The sequence below is a fragment of the Psammomys obesus genome, unplaced genomic scaffold (genome assembly GCF_907164565.1).
Source record: "Psammomys obesus unplaced genomic scaffold, mPsaObe1.curated_primary_1811, whole genome shotgun sequence".
Classification (NCBI taxonomy): domain Eukaryota; kingdom Metazoa; phylum Chordata; class Mammalia; order Rodentia; family Muridae; genus Psammomys; species Psammomys obesus.
The window spans coordinates 4,907,867-4,930,251 of record NW_026596166.1 but is presented as its reverse complement, the minus strand read 5'-3'; the positions used below and the strand labels follow the sequence as shown (position 1 = coordinate 4,930,251).

General features: G+C 44.8%; 1 protein-coding gene across 1 annotated transcript in view; it reads left to right on the top strand.

Annotated features, from left to right (window-relative positions):
- Syne2 (spectrin repeat containing nuclear envelope protein 2) overlaps positions 1-22,385 on the top strand; it is a 305,981-nt gene that overhangs the window by 143,058 nt on the left and 140,538 nt on the right. Inside the window, exons 46-51 of the mRNA XM_055595536.1 lie at positions 5,828-5,983; positions 7,939-8,204; positions 10,144-12,241; positions 13,657-13,979; positions 15,604-15,748; positions 16,960-17,178. Coding sequence (XP_055451511.1) covers positions 5,828-5,983; positions 7,939-8,204; positions 10,144-12,241; positions 13,657-13,979; positions 15,604-15,748; positions 16,960-17,178 — 3,207 coding nt within the window. The remainder of the gene's footprint in view (positions 1-5,827; positions 5,984-7,938; positions 8,205-10,143; positions 12,242-13,656; positions 13,980-15,603; positions 15,749-16,959; positions 17,179-22,385) is intronic.

Genomic DNA, 22,385 nt, shown 5'->3' with positions numbered 1-22,385 from the left:
GATAGATAGATAGATAGATAGATAGATAGATAGATAGATAGATAGATAGATAGACAGACACATACATACATACATACATACATACATACATAGACACATACATACATACATACATACATACATACATACATACACACATAGATAAATATAAAGTATTTATTAAGACCTGTTTTCTGTGCCGGTGGCTCAGGAATGATGTGAAGATAACCGTTTTCTCAGCTTTAAATGTAGTGCTAAACATTTCTTTAATGTTCACTTTACATGCCACATTCATCAGGATCTTTTAGGACTTGTTCTTATTTATGTGTTTGCGTATCTCTGCGTGCCATGAATGCAGGTGCCTCTGGGTGCAGGACCCCTGGAAGTGGAGTTACAGGGCTTTGCGATTGGGGTTTGAGAGGCCAGCTGATGCAGGCGCTGGGATCCAAACTCCGACCGTTACAGTAGAGCAGAGGGCGCTCCTAACCACCGAGTCGTCTCTCCAGCCCCTTAACGGGTTATTTTAAATAGTCTCTGGAAGATTTTAAAAGCCCTTTAATATTTTTTTACTCCCCCTACTCCCCCACCCTCTACTATCTGTCTCTGTCTGTGTCTCTCTCCCTTTTTCTCTCTCTCACTCGTCTCTTTCTTTTGTAGCGTTGGGTAGTGAATATTTTCCTTTAGTAAATAACATTGATTTGGGTTTCGTTGAAGGCACGGCTGTGCTTGCGAGTGATAACTGTGGTGACCTGTATGTATTTGAATCCGCTGCTCAGGATTTTATTTGAATGGAACAAGTTCTTTTAGATGGGGACTGTCTCGACTTTGTCTTAATATTGGCATGATTAAGGCAGGCTTCCAGGCAAGAAGAAAGTGGGACGAATTTGCATGGTGTCCATTCAAAGCATGCTACTACATATGTTTATAAATGGGATTTCCATGCATAGGCAGAACTGCCCCCGTTCCCCACCCTCCTGTAAGGTCAAGTGAATTAACAGTTAAGAGGTGGTAAAGAATGAGAACTGCTAGTCTCTTAGGACTTTATGTGTTATCAAAAGGAAATGATAGTGAGTAAAAACAAGGAAGATCGCGCGCTCCTGATTTATTATTTTTCAGAAAACAATTAGAGTGACATTTCTGCGTAATTGGTATGATCTTTCTTGTCCCACGCTTCCCAAGTTGCAATCTATATGACATAATTGCTTTGAACCCCCCCAATACCTCTCGTCTATAATTATGTTTTAACTTTCTTGTCACCACATATAATTGGTTTTCAGTTCTTTTCAAAAGAAATTTCTGAGCAATTATAATTTATATAATTTGATGCATAAAAAAACATGTGTAGGTAAATCCTGGAAGACAGATGATCATACATGTGGTTCATATGTGCTAGGCTTCCAGCAGTGGGTAAGCAAGCAGGGACATGGCTGGAGTCAGTGCTTAGAGGGAAAGGAAGGCCATGTAGTGAGTGGGGGTTTAATACTATAGTGATTGAGGTCTCGGTCAGCTGTTACTTATCCTGGTACTTTAATGGGAGGATGAACATGCACAGAGAGAGAGAGAGAGACATTTTTCACAATCCAGGGGTTATCCATTCTTGGGACCCGTGATCTCCAAAGCACATCCATGAGCAGCGTGCATTTGAGAACATGCTCCAAAAGCCATATCTACGTTTGACTCTTTATTGCCCATTTAATTGGTTTTTTTTTCAACTGAAGAGGCAAAAACACGAATTCAAATTAAATTTAAAAACTAAGAATATTTTTTAAGTTTTCTTTTTTTATTTAGTGTATGAATGCTCTATCTGCATGTACATACACATGCCAGAAGAGGGCAAGGAAACCATCCTCCCCATTAGCCTTTAGCCAAGTTGTTGGACTTTGATGGTTGGATGGGGGCGGGGGGAGGCTGTTGTAGGATGCAAGATCTGAATACAGATGCAGAGGCCTGCTGGAGCTAGCAGAGCCTGGGCCGAGTATGGGGAGCCCTGGGCAGAGGAATGGGTTCAGGGAAGTGGGAGGCATTTTCAGTGGCTTAAGAACTCTGTGTCTTACTGGTTGGTGGTGGTGCACACTTTTAATCCCAGTACTTACAAGGCAGAGGCGGGTGGATCTCTCTGAGTTTTGAGGCCACCCTAGTCTACAAAGTGAGTTCCTGGACAGGAAAGCAAGGACAGAAAAACCCTGTCTTAAAAAAAAAAAAAAAGGAGGAGGAGGAAGAAGAAGAAGTAAAATAACTCTGGCTGGAATACAGGGGTAGAGGGCAGCAGAGTGACAGTGATGAGGGCGGAGAGGTAAAGGTTTGCCTTCTAAGTCACAGTGATATGTTAGACCTTGTAACAAGAGTCACACGGAGAGAGAAACACAGCTCGGAGACAGTTGCGCTCTGCCTTATGGTTTTGTCTTTGTGTGTGTGTTTGTGTGTGGTGTGTGTATATTTGACACATACCCGTGTACAGAGTTCGGAGGAAAATGCTAAGTATCCTGTATGGCTCTCCATTTTATGCCTTTGAATCAGGGTCTCTCGCTGAACCTTCAGCCCGCCATTTTTCTACCCTGTTGGCAAGCAGCAAGCCCTAGGGTTTCTCCTATTTCTGCCCTTCTTACCCAGCACTGGGCTTACAGATGCATGCATGGCCGCACACGGCTTTTTCTGTGGCTGCTCGTGCCAGTGGAACAAGTGCCTTTTACCCACCATGGCACCATGGCATCTTCCCAGGGTGTTGCCCTTCATGTGATGTTTTCCCTTAGCACCGTTTCTCATTGTACCCTATTAGAAGGTTTTGGAGAAGAGAGAAGATATCCTCGAGAGGTGCTCTAACGTCTGTCCTCCTGCTGGCAGGTGGTGGATATGGGGTTCTGGTTGTCATCGTATCATAGTTCCCTGACTGGGAAAAAGACATTATTATTGACTTGGCTTTCTTGACTTGTCATACTGGTCGTAATAGAAATGATAATTGAGTCTAGAGAACCAAATGGATCATGTTTTATGACTAGTAATTTTGTTCTAGGCAAATAGTCTAAAGAAACTCGTGCATCAGTGAGACCTGCTTTAAAACCAAGGGGCCACGAACAGAAGTGAATGAAAAATTATGCAGACATACCAGAGGGAAAGGGGAGAAGACACGCGTGACGTGCCTGTGTCCCAGCAGCGCCTGTAATGGGAAGGTGGGGAAGCAATGACGTCATTCATAGGGACAGTTTTAGGTGTCAGCTTGATATAATCTAGAATTAACCGGGAAGAGAGAGAGTCTCAGTCAGGAGTTATGTAGATAACTGGCTTCTGGGCATGTTTGTGAGGAGTTTTCTTAGTTGGGTTAAAAGAGATGGGAAGCCCCATCTTGAATGTGGGCGATGCCATTTGCCTGGCTGTGTAAGAGCAGAGACTGAGCTGAGCACCAGGCGCGCATGCTCTCGACTCTGGATGTGACATGACTCGCACTTCAGGCTCCCACACCACCGTGGATTCCTCACCACGATGGATTATAACTTGGAATTATAAACTACAGCAAACCTTGAGTTCTCTAGTTGCTCTCCGTCAGGGCATTTTGCCACAGTAACAGAAACAAAACTAGTGGAAGAGTCTAACTGATGTGTTCCTTCATTGAACAAAACAGATCCACAAAAACCGTAACTGATGTCTATCTGTTAGATTTTTCCAAATGTACCAACTGGAACAAGTTACAAAGTGATACATATAAGGTCTTAATTTCTATGAGAACTCAGAATAACAAAATATAAACTATAACATGGTAAAGATGACAATGTATTTTTGGTTACAGGAAAGTATTTGGTTTGGGGGATGAACAAGTTACAGGAGATATGGGGATAGCTTTAAGTTTCTTTAATATGGAAAATTATATCACTTTAATCTTTGTTTTCAATCACATGGTTTGTTTGGGTTTTTTTTCTTCATGTAAGTCTTACCTGTTTTATGATTTAAGGTAAAATGTTTCGTAGTAGCATGTACAACCAAAATAAAATATAATGGAGGATGGTGAGCAGGGAATGAGGAAGTGACGGAACTTTCCAGGAGCCAATCAGGGCCCAGGCTGGGTTCCAACCTCCTTGGCATGAGCCAATGGAGTGTTGCCTGTTACATTTGAAATGTTTGTTTGAGGGATTCTGTTGGCCTGTCTGTCGTGGTTGAAAATGGCTTTTGGGATGAATGAACACATGGTTTTTGGTGAGTTGGAGTGTTTGGCATGCTGTGTCTGACATTACAAATGTTGCCTGTGACATCCTGGGTTACCGGTGGCCCTTGGGCGCGGGTTCATCAGGTAAGAAAGTGCTGCTGCTTGAGATTCTTGGTGGATGGCAGTAATAGCTAATGCTCTCCTGGGGCCTGGCCTCTAGGCCTTTGGTGAGGGCTCTCTTGTGCCCAGGGACATTTTGGGGGGGGGGGGGTCCTTCCAAGGAGGTGAGAAGAGGCAGGCATCACCAGCAACCTTTTCCCTCCTTACCTCCCATGCCTTTTCTTTTTCAACTCACTGCCTCTCTGGACCTATCCCTGTGAGGCTGTCCTCCACATAGGTTTTCACCAAAGCCCAAGAGGAGACTTGCAAAATCATAATTATTTGTCACATTTCAAAGCAGTGACTTATTTCAAAACCGGGTGCTCGGGACAGCTGGATTCTCTTACCAGTGAGAGCTGGCAAAACTCCAGGCAGGTGCTTGTTTTATGTAAACTTTTCATTTTAGGCCTGTTATGGATGTACAGGACAGTTACAAAGATAGTATTAAAAGTTCCCCTTATCTTCCTACATGTGTCCCCTTTTGTTAACTCTGTGAAGTGTGTGTGTGTGTGTGTGTGTGTTGGGGGGTGCTTTTCGTTAGCTTATGTGTTTTGTTTTGTAAAGTTTATGTGGTCCTGCCTTGTACATGCCAGGCAAAAGTTTGATCCTCAGCACTGTCTCCATCTACATCTACTCCCAGAATTGTTGACATGGTGCCTGGTACATGTAACTGTTCAATACATGCTTAGAGATGGCTTAGTGGGTAGAGGTGCCTGCTGCCAAGCCCGAGGACCTGAGTTCAATCCCCGGGACCAGAGGGAGAGAAGCAAGTCCTCTTCAGCAAGAGAGGTTGTCCTCTGATGTCCACACACATGCGTTCACATATACATGCCTAATGAATCTAATTTAAGATAAAAAGGAACCTGTCATTGAAAATAAAGTGAACACAAATGCCCCATTGATAACAAGTTCCTAAAACAATTCAAAAAAGACTAAATTACCCATGTATAATATTTTCCACCTTACGTAAGTTTTTTTGTTTGTTCTGGGGGTACGTGCACACACATGCACTCAGGTAGACTTTCCAAGTCTCATCCGGAGGTAAAATCCCTGGGCTATGTATGTGTTAGCACATCCCGACTCGCCAGGTTGTAATCCTCTCTGCCAACTGGTTGAAGGCCTCGTTTGTTCTCAGTGTCATGATATCTTGGCGTTTCCTCACTTACCTACTTGTTTTGGACTACTGATCGGTAGAAATGAACACCTACCATTTGTCTGGTCTTCCCCAGGTTATGGATACTACTATAAATGTGGGAAGTGTTGACCCTTCTGTTTGACTTCTTTAAGGTTATATATTAGACCTCAGTATATAATGGAGCAATCCCAGAATGTATGTTACAATGACAAAAATGTTTCATATTGGGGGAAGGAGGACCAGTACAGGTATTAATTATCATATGGGAAAATTCTGTCTTTGGTAGTACCCTAATACACCTCTTTAAAGCCCTTAGCCTGAGTCAACAGAAGCAACTGGAATGGTTTTTAATCAAGAAAAATGAAAGTGGTTCATTTGGAAGGTAGGCTATTCAGCAATTAATCTTTTTATGTTTTCAGAACTCAGCTGTGGAAATGATTTTGTCAAAACAACTTTCTCTCAATGTTCAAGAAAGCATGCAAAACACCCAAGATGAGCGGAAAGTCAACGAGCTGCGAAATCAACCTTTAGAATTGGACGTGATGTTAAGAAATGAACAATTAAGAGGGATGGAGGTATGGGAACATGAAAAACACTAACAGCATGATTGCATCACTTACCCAGTGCAATACAATATATTTTAATTACCAAAAACTTGCTTGTATGGAGTGAAAAGTCTTATTTAACCTTTGCCTGATGATCAATTTGGTAACTATATAATTATGTACTAATCAGTAAGTTGTATAACTCTAACCGTTTAAGAAGTGGGAGAGTTTAATGAACATTCGGCTTCCTTTCTGTTCCACAAAGTTGCTGAAAACTTCCATGAGAGTTTGGAGAATCTGACTCATCGCCATACTTTTTTTTTTTTTTTTTTTTTTTAGTTTTTTAAATTTTTATTAATTACAGTTTATTCACTTTGTATCCTCCCTGTACCTCCGTCCCTTCTCCCCTCCCAATCCCACTCTCCCTCTTCCTCACCCATGTCCCTCTCCCAGTCCACTGAAAAGGGAGGTCCCTCTCCCTTCCCTCTGATCCTAGTCTATCAGGTCTCATCAGGAGTGGCTGCATTGTCTTCTTCTGTGGCCTGGTAAGGCTGCTCCCCACTCAAAGGGAAGTGATCAAAGAGGAGGCCAATCAGTTCATGTCAGAGACAGTCCCTCTTCCCATTACTGTGACCCCATTTGGACACTGAACTGCCGCGGGCTACATCTGTGCAGGGGTTCTAGGTTATCTCCATGAATAGTCCTTGGCTGGAGTATCAGTCTCAGAAAAGACCCCTGTGCTCAGATTTTTTGGATCTGTTGCTCTCCTTGTGGAGCTCCTGTCCTCTCCAGGTCTTACTATCTCCCACTTCTTTCATAAGATTCCCTGCACTCTTCCCAAAGTTTGGCTGTGAGTCTCAGCATCTGCCTCTATACCCTTCAGGGTAGAGCCTTTCAGAGGCCCTCTGTGGTAGGCTCCTGTCCTGTTCCCTGTTTTCTCCCTCCTCCGATGTCCATCGTCTTTGTCTTTCTGAATGGGGATTAAGCATCTTAGCCAGAGCCCTTCTTCCTGATTAGCTTCCTTAGGTATACATATTTTAGTATATTTATCCTATATTACATGTCAAGGAAATCATGAAATTTGCAGGTAAATGGTGGGAACTGGAAAAGATCATCCTGAGTGAGGTATCCCAGAAGCAGAAAGACACACAGGGTATATACTCACTCATAAGTGGATCCTAGTCATCGCCATACTTTATTATAGCCCCATGTATTCTAATTCCGTGGCTGAGTTCTGTTTTACCTAGGGGTCTGTGTGCTGCCGCCTCCTCGACTAGGTTGCCAGCTGTGCTTCTAAGCAGGAGCAATGTATTTTCAGCTGTTAAAATCCTGTACACAACCATGTTTTTAAAAGTGAAACTCTAGATCAGCAGTTCTCAACCTGTGGGTCACGGTCCCTTTAGAGGGTCAAAGGACCCTTTCACAGGGGCCGCCTAAGACCATCAGAAGACACAGGTACTTACGTTACAACTCATAACAGCAGCAAACTTAGAGTTAGGGAGTAGCAACAAAAGGAATTTTGCGGTTGGGGGTCACCACGACATGAGAAACTGTAATGGGGGGCTGCAGCATGAGGAGGGTTGAGAATCACCGTGATAGACGGTCTCTGCTGTTTCAGACAACTCTGCAGAACAGTAAACATGTATCTAAGCCAGGGGAACAGGGATAGATGCGAGCAACGAAACCGAGCCGTCCTCTCGAAAGTACAGGGCTTTTAAGACGGTGGCATCTCCTAAGAGATGGCAAATGCTGACCAGTGGTCCAGATCCTAACGTGATTCTAGCAAAACAAACAGAGGAATGTGAACATGTGTGAACCATGTATTACTCTCTCGTGGGAATGGGATGTGTTAAGGAAGGAGGGCAAGAAGGAAAATGAATGAGTGTGTGTGTGTGTGTGTGTGTGCCGCGCACACACACACACACACACACACACACACACACACACACCTGCACCTTCATGCTGATTTGTGTGACGTCCCTTAGGAATTATATACCCAATTAGAAGCAAGAAGAGCAGCCACTGAACTTCTGGAACAATCTCAGCATCTCGGACAAGCAGAAGAGCGAGCCTTGGTTCCGGCCACTGCCAGATCTTCAGCGTGCCACTTGGACAGTCTCCTGCAGGAGCTTCTTACCTTGAAGAAAACTACAGAAAGCCAGTATGGGCTGCTTGATGGTTTTCAAGACCAGCTGGCTGCAGCAGAAGCCTCGCTGAACAGCTTCTTGATGGAAGTGGACAGCCTCAAAATGTAAGAATCCAGGCCCTGGGGTTCTTTGCTTCCTTGCAGGCCTGGGGCGCTTCAGTTTATGCTGCAGGAGGGTGTCGGAATCCTGAAATCGTGCGTGGAGATTGATTCCATGTTGGATGCTGGTTGAGTTTGTTCGGATTGCTCTAAAAAAACGTCACAGAGTAGGTGGCTTAGGCACAGCAGTTTACCACTGTTTTGAGGGTGGGAAAGTCCAGGTTCTAAGGTGCTGGCAAACTTGGTGTCTGGTGAAGCTTCCCTCTGAGTTCAGGGATGTCAACCAGCCATGTCTTCCCAGGAATGGGGGTTGTGGGTGTCTCTTGGCCACTTTTGTTCATAAAGGCCCCACCTCCACAGCTTCATCACCTCCCAAAAGACCCCAGCTCCTAATACCATTGTGAGGTCCCCTAGCTTTCAACATAAAACGCATGTACCTGGGACCCTGTTTCAGAAGAGCAAGCAAAGGGCCTGCAGGATGGCTTGGTGGGGGAGGCACCTGCCACCGAGCTTGGCAACTGAGTTCAGTACTCGGGACCTAGGTAGAAGGAGAGAATTGTTCTCCACACAAGTGTCCCCTATCCCACAAATAAAATTTTTTTTTTACAATTTATTCATTATATATCCCAATTGCAGCCCCTACCCTCAACTCCTCTCAGCCCCATCCTTTCTCTCTCTTACCCCCTCTCCCTTTCCCCTAATCCACTGAAAGGGGGGTTTCTCCTCCTCTGCCACCTGCCCATAGCTTATCAAGTCTCATCAAGAATAAATATGTTTTTGAAAAGCAAAAAAACCCCAGAAAACAACAACAACAATAAAATAAGAATTTGTCTAGGGTGAGCATATATTCAAACCATAACTAAATCTATTTTATTGAATTCTTGCTCTGCATGTGTGTGTCCATACTGAGTACTGTGTTTTACACATAATTAAACAATAGGGTAAATATTTTATATTTATATATGTAAGTTGCCTTATATAATACAATTGGTTTAAATGATCCTATATTGAATATTGCATATCGTAATTATTTTATTTAAATGTAAATTAAAACGTTTAAGTGGGAGTCAGTAATACGGTTCAGCAGATAAAGGTGCTTACTGCCAAGCCTGGTGATCCAAGTTCGGTTCTCTGAACTTACATGTCTTGGTTAGAGAAAGTTTCCGTTGCTGTGAACAGACACCGGGACCAAGGCAACGCTTATAAAGGGAAACATTTGATTGGGGCTGGCTTACAGTTTAGAGGTTTGGTCCATCAACATCATGATGGGAAGCATGGCGGCACTGAGGCAGAGGTGGTGCTGGAGAGGAGCTGAAGAGTTCTACATCTAGATTGTCAGGCAGCAGGAAGGGCCGTACGCCATTGGGCCTGCCTTGAGCTCCTAAGATCTCAAAGCCCGCCCCCAGTGACACGCTTCCTACTCCAACAGGGCCACACCTCCTAGTAGTTCCACTCCCTAGTGGTCAATCATTGACCCACGAGTCTGTGGGGTCCATTCCTATTCAAACCACCACCCGATGTAAAGGTAGATGGGGAGAAATGACTCCATAAAGCTGTCCTCTGACCTTTCCATGCGTTCCATGGTGCGAGTACCCCACCCCCGTCACACACTAATAATAATAACTTTTTTTTTTTTTGGCTTTGAAAACAGCAAATGGTAAGATATATAGATCTCAATGTGCAACTATTTCTCACCATAAAGGTTATGCTTATTAATTTATTTTATTTTCAGTAATATCCCTTAAAATGATTTTACGTTCAAAAGACTAGCTCTTCTTGTTGGAAACAAGGGGTTGGAGACTGGGCTAACCTTGTTGTTTTAGACTAAGCTTCGGGAGAAAGGCTTTCCGTTTACAAAGCACTTTTATGTGCCTTGTTCTCCTTTCCTTACCCCTCTCCCTTTGTCTCCTCATTTTTATTCTTTTTTTTTTTTTTTTTTTTCTAGAGGCTCATTAGACAGTGCAACCTATCTGGAAAAAATCAAGAAGTTCCTGGGATCAGTTGAAAAAGAAAATGGCTCTCTGAGCAGGCTCCGCACCGAATGGGAGCATTTATCCGGCCACCTGACGGCCGAGGATCAAAAGCTGGTCGAGAGCCAGATGAGGCAACTTGAACAGGGGTGGGAACTTGTGGAGCACCTGGCTCACAGGAAGTGCTTTCAGCAGGCGACAGAACACAGTGAACTCGCCTGCCTCCTAAAGAAGGCCCAGGACATCGAGGCTTCTCTGCATCAGCAGCGACAGAGCCTCGTGCTCGCTCTGAACCCTCCCGAACAACAGGAGGGGAGCGTGGACATGCTCGCTCCGGCCGCCGAGCTCCAGGCCATCAAGCATGAGTTTTCTGGCTTTAAGCGGCAAGCTGAGCTTCAGATGAAGAGACTTTGGGGAGAAAAGGACGAGAAAATGCTGGAGGACGCGATAGATAATTTAAATAAGCAGCTGGAGGCGCTGGAGCCGTTAAACCGAGAGGTAGAAAATCAGGTTAAGAAGTCTGGCCTGAGGAACAGGATGAAGGAGACCCTGTCCTGGGTCAAGAGCATGTCGGCAGAGCTCACTGCCCCTGTCGCCCTTCTCCCCGACGACATCCTTTCTCAGATCAGGAAGTGCAAGTTGATTCATGATGGCATCCTGGGTAAGCAGCAGGCAGTGGAGTCGCTGGTGGAAGAGGTCAGGGGCGTCACCCCCAGCCTGGCAGCCTGTGAGAGGGATGGCTTGAAGGCTCTCCTGGAGGGCCTACGGCGCCAGTACCAAGCGCTGCTTGTGAAATCAACTCAGAGGTCACAGAAGCTAGAACGGAAGCTGGAAGAAAGAAATAAACTGTTCGAAGTTATAGGGAAGGCCCAGCACACACTCGGACAGAGCGAAGCGCTGATGGTTCCCCCCCGGGAAGGAGCCTCCACGGAGGCCGAGCTGGAGCACCGCTGGGCCGCCTTGAAGGCATCCCAGCAGCAGCTTGGAGACATGGAGAGTGGCATCTCAGCGCATCTTCAGGAACTCACAAACGCCTACAAGGATGCAAATGTGTTTGAGAGGTTATGCCTGGATGACCAGTTAAAAAATCTCAAAACAAGGGCCAACAGAGCCCAGAGGTTTATTCAGAACAGCTGTGGCGAACTGGAACACGGGATGGAGTCTTGCAGAGAATTCTGCAAGAGAACAGCCGTGCTTCAGGAGGAGCTTGAGAGAATCCAGCACGGTGAGCGTCTCCCGCTCCATCAAGGGCAGGAAGCTAAAGAGGAGCTCAGTCATCTTAGAGACAGGCTGGCTGCTGTTCGAGGCCGTATCTCACAAGTGTCGACGTCTGAAGACGTGTTTGGCGCTGTCGGGCTTAGCTGGGATGGTTCACTGCTGGAGCAGTTTCGAACCCAAGTGTTGGAAAGGGAAAGGGAACTGGAAGAAAAAACTAAGCAGCTGGACATGTTTTTAACAGCACGCGACAGATACCAAGCCTCGCTGAGCAAGATGAGGGCTTTGGATTTGCAAATTAAGGAAAGGGCCGCCTCGCTGCTGAAAGCCCCCAGTACGTCACCAGAAAGTGCCTTGCTCAATGCACAAATTCTGATTCGGAAAATTAAAAAAGCAAAATGTTTGCATGACGAGATAATCAAAAACTTAAGCAAAAATGAGGCTTTTGACAACTCGTTCAGAGAGCGTGAGATGCCGCAACTAAAGCTAAATGCAGAAGAAAATGCCAGGCTTCACGAGGCTCTCCAGAGCATGCTGCTAGAATTGCAACAGAAAGGAATGGGTGGAAAGGCTTCTCAGGATAAATTAGAAAATTCCCTACATGTTCTAAAGCAAATCAAGTCTCGGTTACAGCAGCCTTTATGTGTAAATTTGGGGATTCAACATATTCAAGATGAGAAAGAGACTTTAGAAACACTTGATGAACAAGTTCAGGCAGAAATGTGTGGCATTAGAGCCTTACGGGTGACTGAGGAGCAGAGAGAAGAAAAGGCTTTGGGAACCAGTGGTGTGGAGGCAAATTTACACGACATTGAAGGTCTTCAGACGGAGCTCAGCAAAAGCATTGATTTTCGCACAGTAAGTTGCCTTTGGAGTCAGCCGTCTTTAAGGCATTGGTCCTTACTGGTTGTTGTAAAGGCAGTACAGGTTCTACAAGAGAATCCTCTGCAGGGAGACAACTATCTTCTGAAAGGCTGTGAGCCACTTTAATACATTGTCTTACTCAGTATCAAACTTCAGTAACTAGAGAAATTAGAGAAAGGATGAAGCTAACTTCGTTTCCCTCATAAGCTCCATTGAACCACTTTTTCCCCCCCCCGCTAGTGATCAGTAGTAAAATGATATGAAATAGAAGTTTGGTACAGAGGGAAGGACAGCAAATGATGTCTTTACTTAGGCCTTATATCCTGCTGGGACTTGGGGGTGGAGGTGATTATTATTAGCCTTGTACAGTGGGAAATTAAGGGCTAGAGGTGTAGCTTGCCCTAGCATATGCAAAGCTCCGGGGTTCAATTCCCAGCACTGGAAGAAAAAAAGAGATTAAATTACAATAAAAAAAGCTGACTCTCAGAAACATGGAATCTTTCTGTGAGGGACTTAGAGCGGTGACACAGTCAGGACCCAAACTGACATTTGTCTAAGTCTACAGCAGGCATCCTTAATTTAATTTAAATGTAAGGCCCATTGGCCAAACCCTGTCCACAGTGCTTGATTCATAAATGCAGTTTTATTGGGGCACAGCCATGCCTATTATTTACGTAGTGACCGTGGCTGCCTTCATTCTCTTCAGTCTGTAGAATGGGGAAACTCACTTCTTTTACTCAGAGCCAGCAACAGCTAATGAGGTCAATGCTGCAGAAATATAAAGCGATAGGGAAACAAATCCTTGAGTGCTGTTTAAATGGTCCTGTAAGAAATGATCTTAATAGTTTTGAGAAACACTCTCTATGACTCACCCCACCCATGAGTAATTCGATGAGAGCCGGACAGGAAGAGATCTTTAAATTCCCTTGCTATTTTCATGACAAGACTGAGGTAGAGGGACATTTGGTGATGTCACTGAGCTGCAGTTGATGGCAGATAATGCTATTCATTTGAAGCCCAAGAGATCTGGCTTTTGGCTGCTTTCCTGTGTTCATAGAAATTAAAGTTATAGGCATTATATACAATGTTTTGTTTAATTCGTGTCCTGGTACAAGAATTTCAGAGTAGGAATTATATACCAACTGGCAGGATTAATGAGATGCTATTTTAAATCTGAATTAGACTGCTTAGAAAATAGACTTTTTTTTTTTTCTTTTAGTCACTCATTTTTAAATATTAATGGAATACTATGAAATCTGTGTGAATAAGCAGTCAGCTCTCATCAGGCTCAGGGAATGGGTGAATGCATCCTATTTGAGGGTAAAAAAAAAAAAACAAAAACAAAACAAACAAAAAAAAAACCCAAGTTGGAAAATTGTGTGACTGTGTTTAATCCTCCGATTCACCAGAATCTCCTGAATGATGCGTATGAAAATGTAACCCGCCATGACGAGGTAGTCACCAGGGCGGTGGGGATCATCACATCCCTGGAAGCCATGCTCCTATCGTACAGAGTAGACCTTCACAATCCTGAAGAATCGCTGGAGCCTGCGCGCCGTAAGCAACAGGAATTGCAGTCCACAGTCGCTGACTTACAGAACCTCACAGAGACGTTGGGGGCTATCTCCAGCCCCGAGGCCAAAGAGCAACTTCAGTGTACTTTACAAACAGTAGAGTCTGAGAACTCAGCCTGGAAGGCAAGGCTGGAGGCCCAGGAGGCTGAGGATGGAAGGTAGGTGGCCTGGACTTTCAGGCAACAGAACACCGTTCTCCCTGTCCTTATAATTCATGTGCGCGTCGGAGAAAATCTGAATATGCAATTCCTAGCATGGCCTACTTATTTCCACTAAACCAGATCCATATTCTAGTTGCCCTGTCTCCTCGCTAACACTTGTCATTAAACTGTAAGGGAAGCCTGGATGATGGCTCAGTATATAAGACTTCTTGCTTTGCAAACATGAGGACCAGAGTTCAAATCCCTGGACCCCATGCAAAAAGTTGGCCATGGCCTCTTCATGCCCCTGTAACCCCAGCTGTAGGGGGGCAGAGCCAAGAGGACTGATGGGCCTTGTTGGCAGCCAGCCTAGCGCCAGGTTGAATGATAAAGATAAGAGATAAGATAGAGAATGATCGAGCAGGATGCTGGATGGCCTCCTCAGCCTTCACACAGGTGCAGAAGCATGTTCCTCTGTCCACATATGTGTGCATACCTTGTATACATACAGTAAGAGTCTGCTGGTGAGACAGCTCAGTCAGTAAAGTGCCTGTCATGAAGGCACGAGACTCAAGATTTTGAATCACCAATACCACCGCAAAAACTGGTTATACCTGTAACCTCAGGATTCTTGAAGGTCATTGACTAGCCAACGTGGCTGTGTCAACAAGCCTAAGGGTCGGTGAGAGACCGTATCAATAACTAAGATGGAGGGCAAAGAAGCCGCCTCACACTGACACCTGGCCTTCACATGTCTAGGCTATGATATTCATGCATGCATAAATGCATGTTCTCTTTTTTTTTTCTTGCTCCCTGTCTCTGTGTCTCTCTCATACACACAGACACACAGCATATAGTGCATTTTTAAATTTATTTTGTTTTTTGCTGTTGTTTTGAAATTAACCTCTTGCCTCAAACTCACTATGTAGACCAGGGTGGCCTCAAACTTAAGATTGTCCTCCTGCCTCCTGTGAGTGCTAGGATTTCAGGAGTGAGAAAGTTTTCATTTTAAGGGAACCATTTCAGAATTTTTATTTATTTTGTTACTAGAGATTAAAATCAAGGTGATATATGTGTTGGGCATTTGCTCTACCACTGAACTACACTCCGGCTCCCTATAATAGAATTTTAAATTACTCTCAGTGGAGGGTGTAGGCAGTGCCTACTTAATGGGTAATTTTATAGTGTTTTTAAAAATACATCACAATTAAATATAAATTGTCCAACTTAATTTTTTTTTACTATATAACATTAGTCCCTTTTTTCATCATCACAAATACATAATCCAAATACACAATTCTGTGATGACTTGTTGCAGTTTACTGGATCATGCTTTTTATTAGATACAATCCTCTTGCTGTTTTAATTAATACTCTCATGAGTAAAAGGATTTTACTATGCAAATGATTTTTATCCTGGTAATTTCTTTATATTTGAGATTAACTCTCTAGAACAAGCAGTTGACCGCATGAATCCAAATGTGGGCATTTTTAAGATTTCATAGCTTTCTCCCAGAATTCAGCCTGCCCACAGCCCATTAGTAGTGCATAAAAAAACTCAGTCTCTGTGAGTGTGTTATGTGTGTGCCTGTCTAAGTGTTCTCAGGGCAATAATATATTTTTTTTTCTAACTGTGTCTTCAGGTCCCTGGAGAATTACAGACGATATAGGAAAATGAAGGAAGAAATTTGCTCTCGGCTCAGGAAAATGGAGACAGAGCTCAGGCATTCCATGTCCCCAATGCCCAGGTCTTATAAAGAAGCTTTAGCACGCCTAGAACAGAGCAAGGTAAATCATCCATCTGCGGACGGTCTGCGAGAAGACCCAGAGGACAAGCAGGTGGTGGCAGCAGAGGGCACGGTGCCATGGGGATCTCCAAACACCCATGTAAAGAGTCCCAGCCAGAGGCAGGGCAGTGGGGAGATGAGGGGATGATTCGGACCCCTTTGGGTGATCAGATCCACAGTGCATCCTCCCTTCCCTGGTAGCTTCCTGCCCTGTGGACCTCCTGTCAGACTTTTCCCTTTCTTGGTGTTTGGAGCTGGGCTGCTGGATCTATGACAGAACAGCATCTGTCATTTCCTGTACCATCACTAAGCTGTTTACTCATTTATTTGTTTATTTATTTATTTGAGGCAGGTCTCCTGTATCCCAGGTCCCTTCTGCCTCTACTCCTCCCCTACCCTAAGTGTTGAGGTCACAGGCAGGGGCCTCCATGTCTGGATTTACTTTAGTTTTGTTTCATTTATTTCTGGACACACAGTAGGCAAAGCGCTCTCTAACTTGGATACATCCCCAGCTGTGAAACAATTTCGGAGTTTGCTTATTTTCATCTGTTAGAATCTGTGCTGCTGTGTTGTTATGCCCTGGGTTCCACAGTGTTTTTTTGTTTGTTTTTGTTTTTTGTCTTTGTCTTTGTTTTGAGGCACAGTCGCACCGCATCGCTAGGCTGGTCTTGAACTTGCAAGCAACCACTCCTGCCTTGTCATTATGATCTGGATGAGGCCATCCATCTACCAAAAAAAAAAAAAAAAAAAAAAAAAAACAAAAAACCTGAACAAACAAATCAAACACTCCTAAATGTTGTGTTACCAGTTGATAGACTAAGCACCGTGTAAATGAACTTGCAAAATGTTTACATTTGAGAATATTTTCTTACTCTGCCAGTTTTGCTTCGAGGTCGTATTACTGTCCCCTCCCCCACTCAGCCCTAAATCCATGTAGAGTAGAATGCATAGATTACTCTCAACCTGACCCTAAGTGACTGTCAGAGTCAAGACAAGGATCCCGTCAGAGTCGAAGAGTATTAAAATCATTAGCTGGCCAAGAGGAGTGGCACACACCTTTAATGCCAGCACTCAGGAAGGAGGCAGAGCCAAGAGGATCTCTGAGTTCAAGACCAGCCAGGACTACATTTTAAAAAACCTTAACAGACTTAAGAGTGCCATTCCAGACGAGGTTATAGACCGTGTATCACTCCTATTGTTTTCTCTTGGAAGGCCCTAACCTCAAATCTCCTGTCCATCAAAGAAGACTTAGTGAAACTCCGTTGGCTCCTCAGACACCTCAGATGCAGGTGCACAGAAAATGATGGCACGTGTGTGCTTGGAGTGGCCTCTGTTCTGTGGGAGAAGTGGCTGAGTTTGCTGGAAGCCGCCAGAGAGTGGCAGCAGTGGAGTGGAGAACTGAAGAGGGAGTGGAAGTTCATCAGTGAGGAGGTGAGGCCTTTGCTCTCAACGTGCCAACCCTGCAGCTCGCAGTGACAGGCCGGCACCCCTTCACTGCGTTCACGTGTACGTCAGTTAGACATTTCTCATGAGCATCTGTGCGGGTCAGGCCTTACAAAGAGCCTTTAAGGAAGTGTGTGCTCTCCTTTCGCCTGGTTCTGGGGACCAAAGTCAGTTCCGCAGGCTTTCGCAGCAAGCGCCTTTACCCTCTGAGCCAGCTTGTCAGCCCTCAGATAATTCTTACTAAAAACGTGACTATTTGCTGGGTAAGGCCTTAAAAATCTTCATTGTGAAGATGAGCTAATTCCTAAAAATAACTGCCTTTGCGTTTGGTACGCTAAAGGTTAGAGCTGAGCAGTGCGCATGATAACTGACTAAATTGGAAATCAGCTCCAATTGTTAAGTATGGAAATTAGTTACAGTTGTTAAGTGTGGGCCTGAAATGTGAAATGGGGTGCTTTCTGAACACTGTCCCAAGGAAGATCTCTCTGACACCCGTCAATCACAGATGATAGCTTAGTCATGACTTAGGACTTACACATTACATATATTAAGAAAGAAAATGAGAAATAACAAGAGATCATAATCTTTGTTAATCTTTCCATAGTGACATGGATAATTGAGGTACAAATCAGAATGTGAGTTGAAAATGATGCTTCCTTCATTTCGAAATTAATGGCGAATTTTCCGAAGCTGGAAATGTAATGAGCCTGTACTTAATTGGTGGGAGATCACCTGCGCTCATCACTTTCCCATTAACCTACTTAGAACTTGACGTTCTTGAAATCAGTGTTGTTTCAGTGGTGCCCTCGGGGCTTAATCAGTGAACAGCCCTCGGATGTTCAAACCGGAGGAAACTGTCAGTTCGGCTTTTGTTCGGGCTGCTAGCAAGAGTTCCTCCCTGTCTGCCATACCAATCCCTGGGCCCCAGCACTGGGCTGAGGAACCACTTCAGATATGTGCCCTGGATCTTTGCCTTGGCCTTAGTAACTACTACTACCACCTAATAGATAGGGAAACTGAGGCACTGGTTGATTTTTTTTTTTAAAGTAGTAACCCAGGAGCCCCAGCTGCAGACTGACTGTTAGGCAAGGCCCTGTTGGCTGCGGCTGTTGTTGGGGAGGTCTTACTCACAATTAGAACCTGGCAGCCCAGCTATAACCCTGTACCTAGTGGGCACCCAGGAAATATTTGTTGAGGAAGGGTGTTTATTCAGATCACACCTAGATTGCTCTCTAAGCTTTCCGTTTTGTCCCACTACTCTTTTCTATCCATTTGAAGTGGTATTGGGTTAATTGGAATCTTACTCATTTCATTCTTTCTGATTCCTCGAACAGTAGGCCAGGCTCTGATGAAAATTCACTCCGGACTTGTTGCATAGCTGGGGGTGACCTTGTACCTCTGACCTTTCTGCCTCTGCCTCCCAAGCGCTGGGGTTACAGATGTGAGTCACCATAGCTGGTTTATGCTGGGCTGGAGCCAGGGCTTTGTGCATGGCGCAAGCATTCTGCCAACTGAGCGCCATCCCCAGCTCAACAGAGGCCAGCAGAAATAGACAGCCTGTGGTAACAGTGCAGCTACTGAAGTAAGCTCTCACAGTGTGCCTGGCTTAGGTCCTCCCGTCCTCCAGCGGTGCCGCCCTGCTCCTGTCCATTGCTGTGGTGCCCGTAGAGTGTTGAAATTCCCCCCTGGAAGGAAAAGGTGTGACTGACTATTGACGTTCCTGCCTGGAAGGAGCAGGTGGAGGGGGTCATTGAACCCGCACTAGAGCACCCAGACTCTCCCCTCAGCCATTTCTGTGTTTTTCTGCCCTAATTGCCTGTGTCCTCAGCGTCTAGGGGAGGGGCTAGAGGGTGTAGGCTGGGGGAAGACCAGGAGGAAGGGTCTCTGTCTGTGTGGTGTTCCTGAAGCCCTCCTCCAGGAGTGGTGAAGACTTTCCAGCCTGGGCTGCTTTGCGGTCATCCAGGCACCTGTCAGTAACCATTCATGCATGCTTGTGTCAGTAAACCCAACAAACTCATTGGGTCCCTCGGGCGAACTTCTGTGAGACTGTGCTTCGGTTTGTCATTAGGACTTCAGAAGGAAGGGGTTTTTCTTAGAACCTGGTGGGAGTGGGGGGTTCATGTTTACATTCCCCCCGCCCCCCCAGAAAGTTTTAGCAGCAATACATGAAGTCAGCAAGACTCAGCAGTGTTGAGTGACTTGCCCAAATTCACAAGGGATGAAAGAGGATTCAAACTTACAAGTTGCTTAACCACTGGGAGTCTAGGTTATGTGATATCTGTGTATGTCAACCGATGTACGATTGTGTGGGTATGGATGTGTGTGTTAGTCGAGATCAAATCAAATGCTTTGTGTGTACTAGGCAAGTGCTCTGCCACTGAACTGCATCTCCAGCCTGGTTATATGATCTTTCTATGTATGTATGTATATATATTTTTAAAGATTTATTTATTTATTGTGTATACAATATTCTGCCTCCATTTATACCAGAAGAGGGCACTAGATCTCATTATAGATGGTTGTGAGCCACCATGTTGTTGCTAGGAATTGAACTCAGGACCTTTGGAAGAACAGCCAGTGCTCTTAACCTGTGAGCCATTTCTCCTGGCCCCTGGCTGTATGATCTTAACACAGCTCTTGTTCATTCACTGAAAATGATGCCATTCCTCTCTCCGCACAAGACTTACACATGCAAGATTCTGCTAGCACTGTTGGCGCCTTTGTAAGAAAATACCCTGACAAGAGCAACTTAAGGGAGGAAAGGTTGGTTTGGGCTCAGGGTTCAAGAGTACAGTCTGCCATGGCTCCTGACGGCAGGAGCCTGAGGCAGGTGATGTCACATCTGTAGCCTGGAAGAGGGCAGTGATGAATGTTGGTGCTCAGCTGGATTTCTCCTTTTTGTTTAGCCCAAGACCTCAGCTCTTGGATGGTGCCACAGAGTTAGGGCGGACTTCCTGTCTCAGTTAGCTAATGTAATCAGGACAGTAGCTCATAGGCATGCCCGGCCACTGTCTGATGGTTTTAGATCCTATCGTGTTGACAGTCAATATTAACCATCCAATAGCTAACCAATAAAAACTGCTTTTAAACTATTATAAGCATTCACTATCTTTATGGAATAGACAATTTAACTAGGTAGATTTTTTTTTTTAAATCAGTTTACCTTTAGATTTGAATTTTTTTCTCTCTCAATATAACACTATTTTTTTAGGCAAAAATGTACTTGTTATCATTATTGATATCCTAATTATTCTCAACTGTCAACATTACACAGTTTAGAGTCATCTGAGTAAGCCTCAAGGGAGGGATTTTCCACGTTGGCCTGTGATGATTGGCAATTGATGGGGGAGGCCCTGACCCAGCCTGCTATAGCCCTGAGCTGTATCAGAAGGCTAGTTGAGCATGAGCCTGGAAGTGAGGCAGAGAGTGGGTTTCCTGTGCTGACTTCTTTCAGTGATGGACTGTGGTCCTAGAAATGTATGATGAAACAAACCCTTTCCTTTCCCAGGTTGGCTTCGGTCAGATTGTTCTTATCACAGCAACAGAAGGGAAGCTAGAACACCTGATTTTAGAGTGATAGTTTTTATGCTTTGGTCGTCATGAGGTGCTGGGGCGAAGTCCTCTCTTTAGAGATAACTGAGGACAGGAAGCTGGCTTCTTCTTACTCGGCTGAGTCCCAAAGCTGTGTCCTCATTCACTTCTTCAGCTCCCAAGATTTTCATTTTCCTTCTCTCTCTTTCTCTCTCTCTCTCTCTCTCTCTCTCTCTCTCTCTCTCTCTCATTCTGTGTGTGTGTGTGTGCGTATGTGTGTGTGTTCAACTATGGTTCTTCAATCTCTTTACCTCTACAATGAACCTTACATTTTATTAGGGTTTTATTAGGATTTTATGTCCAAGGAAAGTCAACAAAGGGTACAGAGATTTTTTTTTCCAAGGGAAAGGGCAAGAACATATTATGGTGATTGTTTTCCTGGCTTGGGGGACTTTCTTTAACAATTAGCGTGGAGCTGGCTGACTTTTGATTAGTACATGTAATCACAAGACTACCAACAAACTAAAGGTAGCCCGTTTCCATGAAAATTCCCTCATGCCCTTGGTGTTCATTTTCATCCCCCCAAGCAGGATTATTTTGGGTGGTGGACAATAGTTAACCATTCACAAGTTGAGCATTTGCCTGGTTGCCTTCCAGCTCTTTTGCAGCTGAGGCTGGGCTTGCCAGCCGGAGGTTTATTCTGGGAAGTGGGGCCAGGTGGCGGAGAGGCGAGCTGGAACTGAAAGGGCACGTGCTGTTGGCTGTTCCATGCTCTTTGGGGTCGTCGGTTTGTTCATTTGTGCTCATTGTACCAAGTGAAGCCCCTCTAAGTTCTGGCTTCCAGAGGAGGATCCTTGAACCCCAGTAATTTTAGAAAATTTAGGTCTATCATTAGTCTCCTGCCAGTATTGCGGTATTCCTTTATTAGCTGGTTTTAAGCAGGAAGGTGTGAAATGTTGTGTCCCGTTCTCTGGTTCAGGTATAGCTGCCTGCCCGGGAACCAGGACCATGGTTTGAGACAGTATGAAGCACATACTCTGTAGCTGAGTTTCTTAGGGAGGGAGCAGTCTCCCTCTGTACATGGTATATTATAGCAGCTGGGGATCCCGCTGTATCACAGAGCCCCAAGTGACAGGGCAGCAGATACCACACCCTGGGTCTTCTGGAGGGTTTGGCTCATTTTCCCCAGAAAACATCAGAAGCATTGTTGGTGACGGATTTGAACAGTAATCTGAAGCGTAACATATATCACTTTCACAATCCAAAAGCCCCACCCTGTAGTATCTCTCTTTGTTAGCCATTGAAAGATGGACCAACTTGACCAACTTGAAGAAGCATGCTTTAGACTTGGGTGACGCTGGAAGCTTATAATCATGATGTCAGGGTGCTTGCATCTTCATAGGTTTTATTTTCACCCTCTGGTGTATCCAGAGCCTTGCCCACCTTTTCAATTAGCATGATGCCATAAGCATAGTTGTCTGGTGTGGTATTTTATGGTGGCAAGATGGCCCACCATTTGAACATAGAGTTAGGAGGGCAGAATGGTATAAATGAGTCTTGTAGCTAAAGGGAATGGACATGGGGCTTGGGGGAGGGGAGCAAAGAACGTCTTATTCAGGAGCCTTTGAGGCTCTTCCCCATGTCTTTGTTCTGAGTCCAGGGCT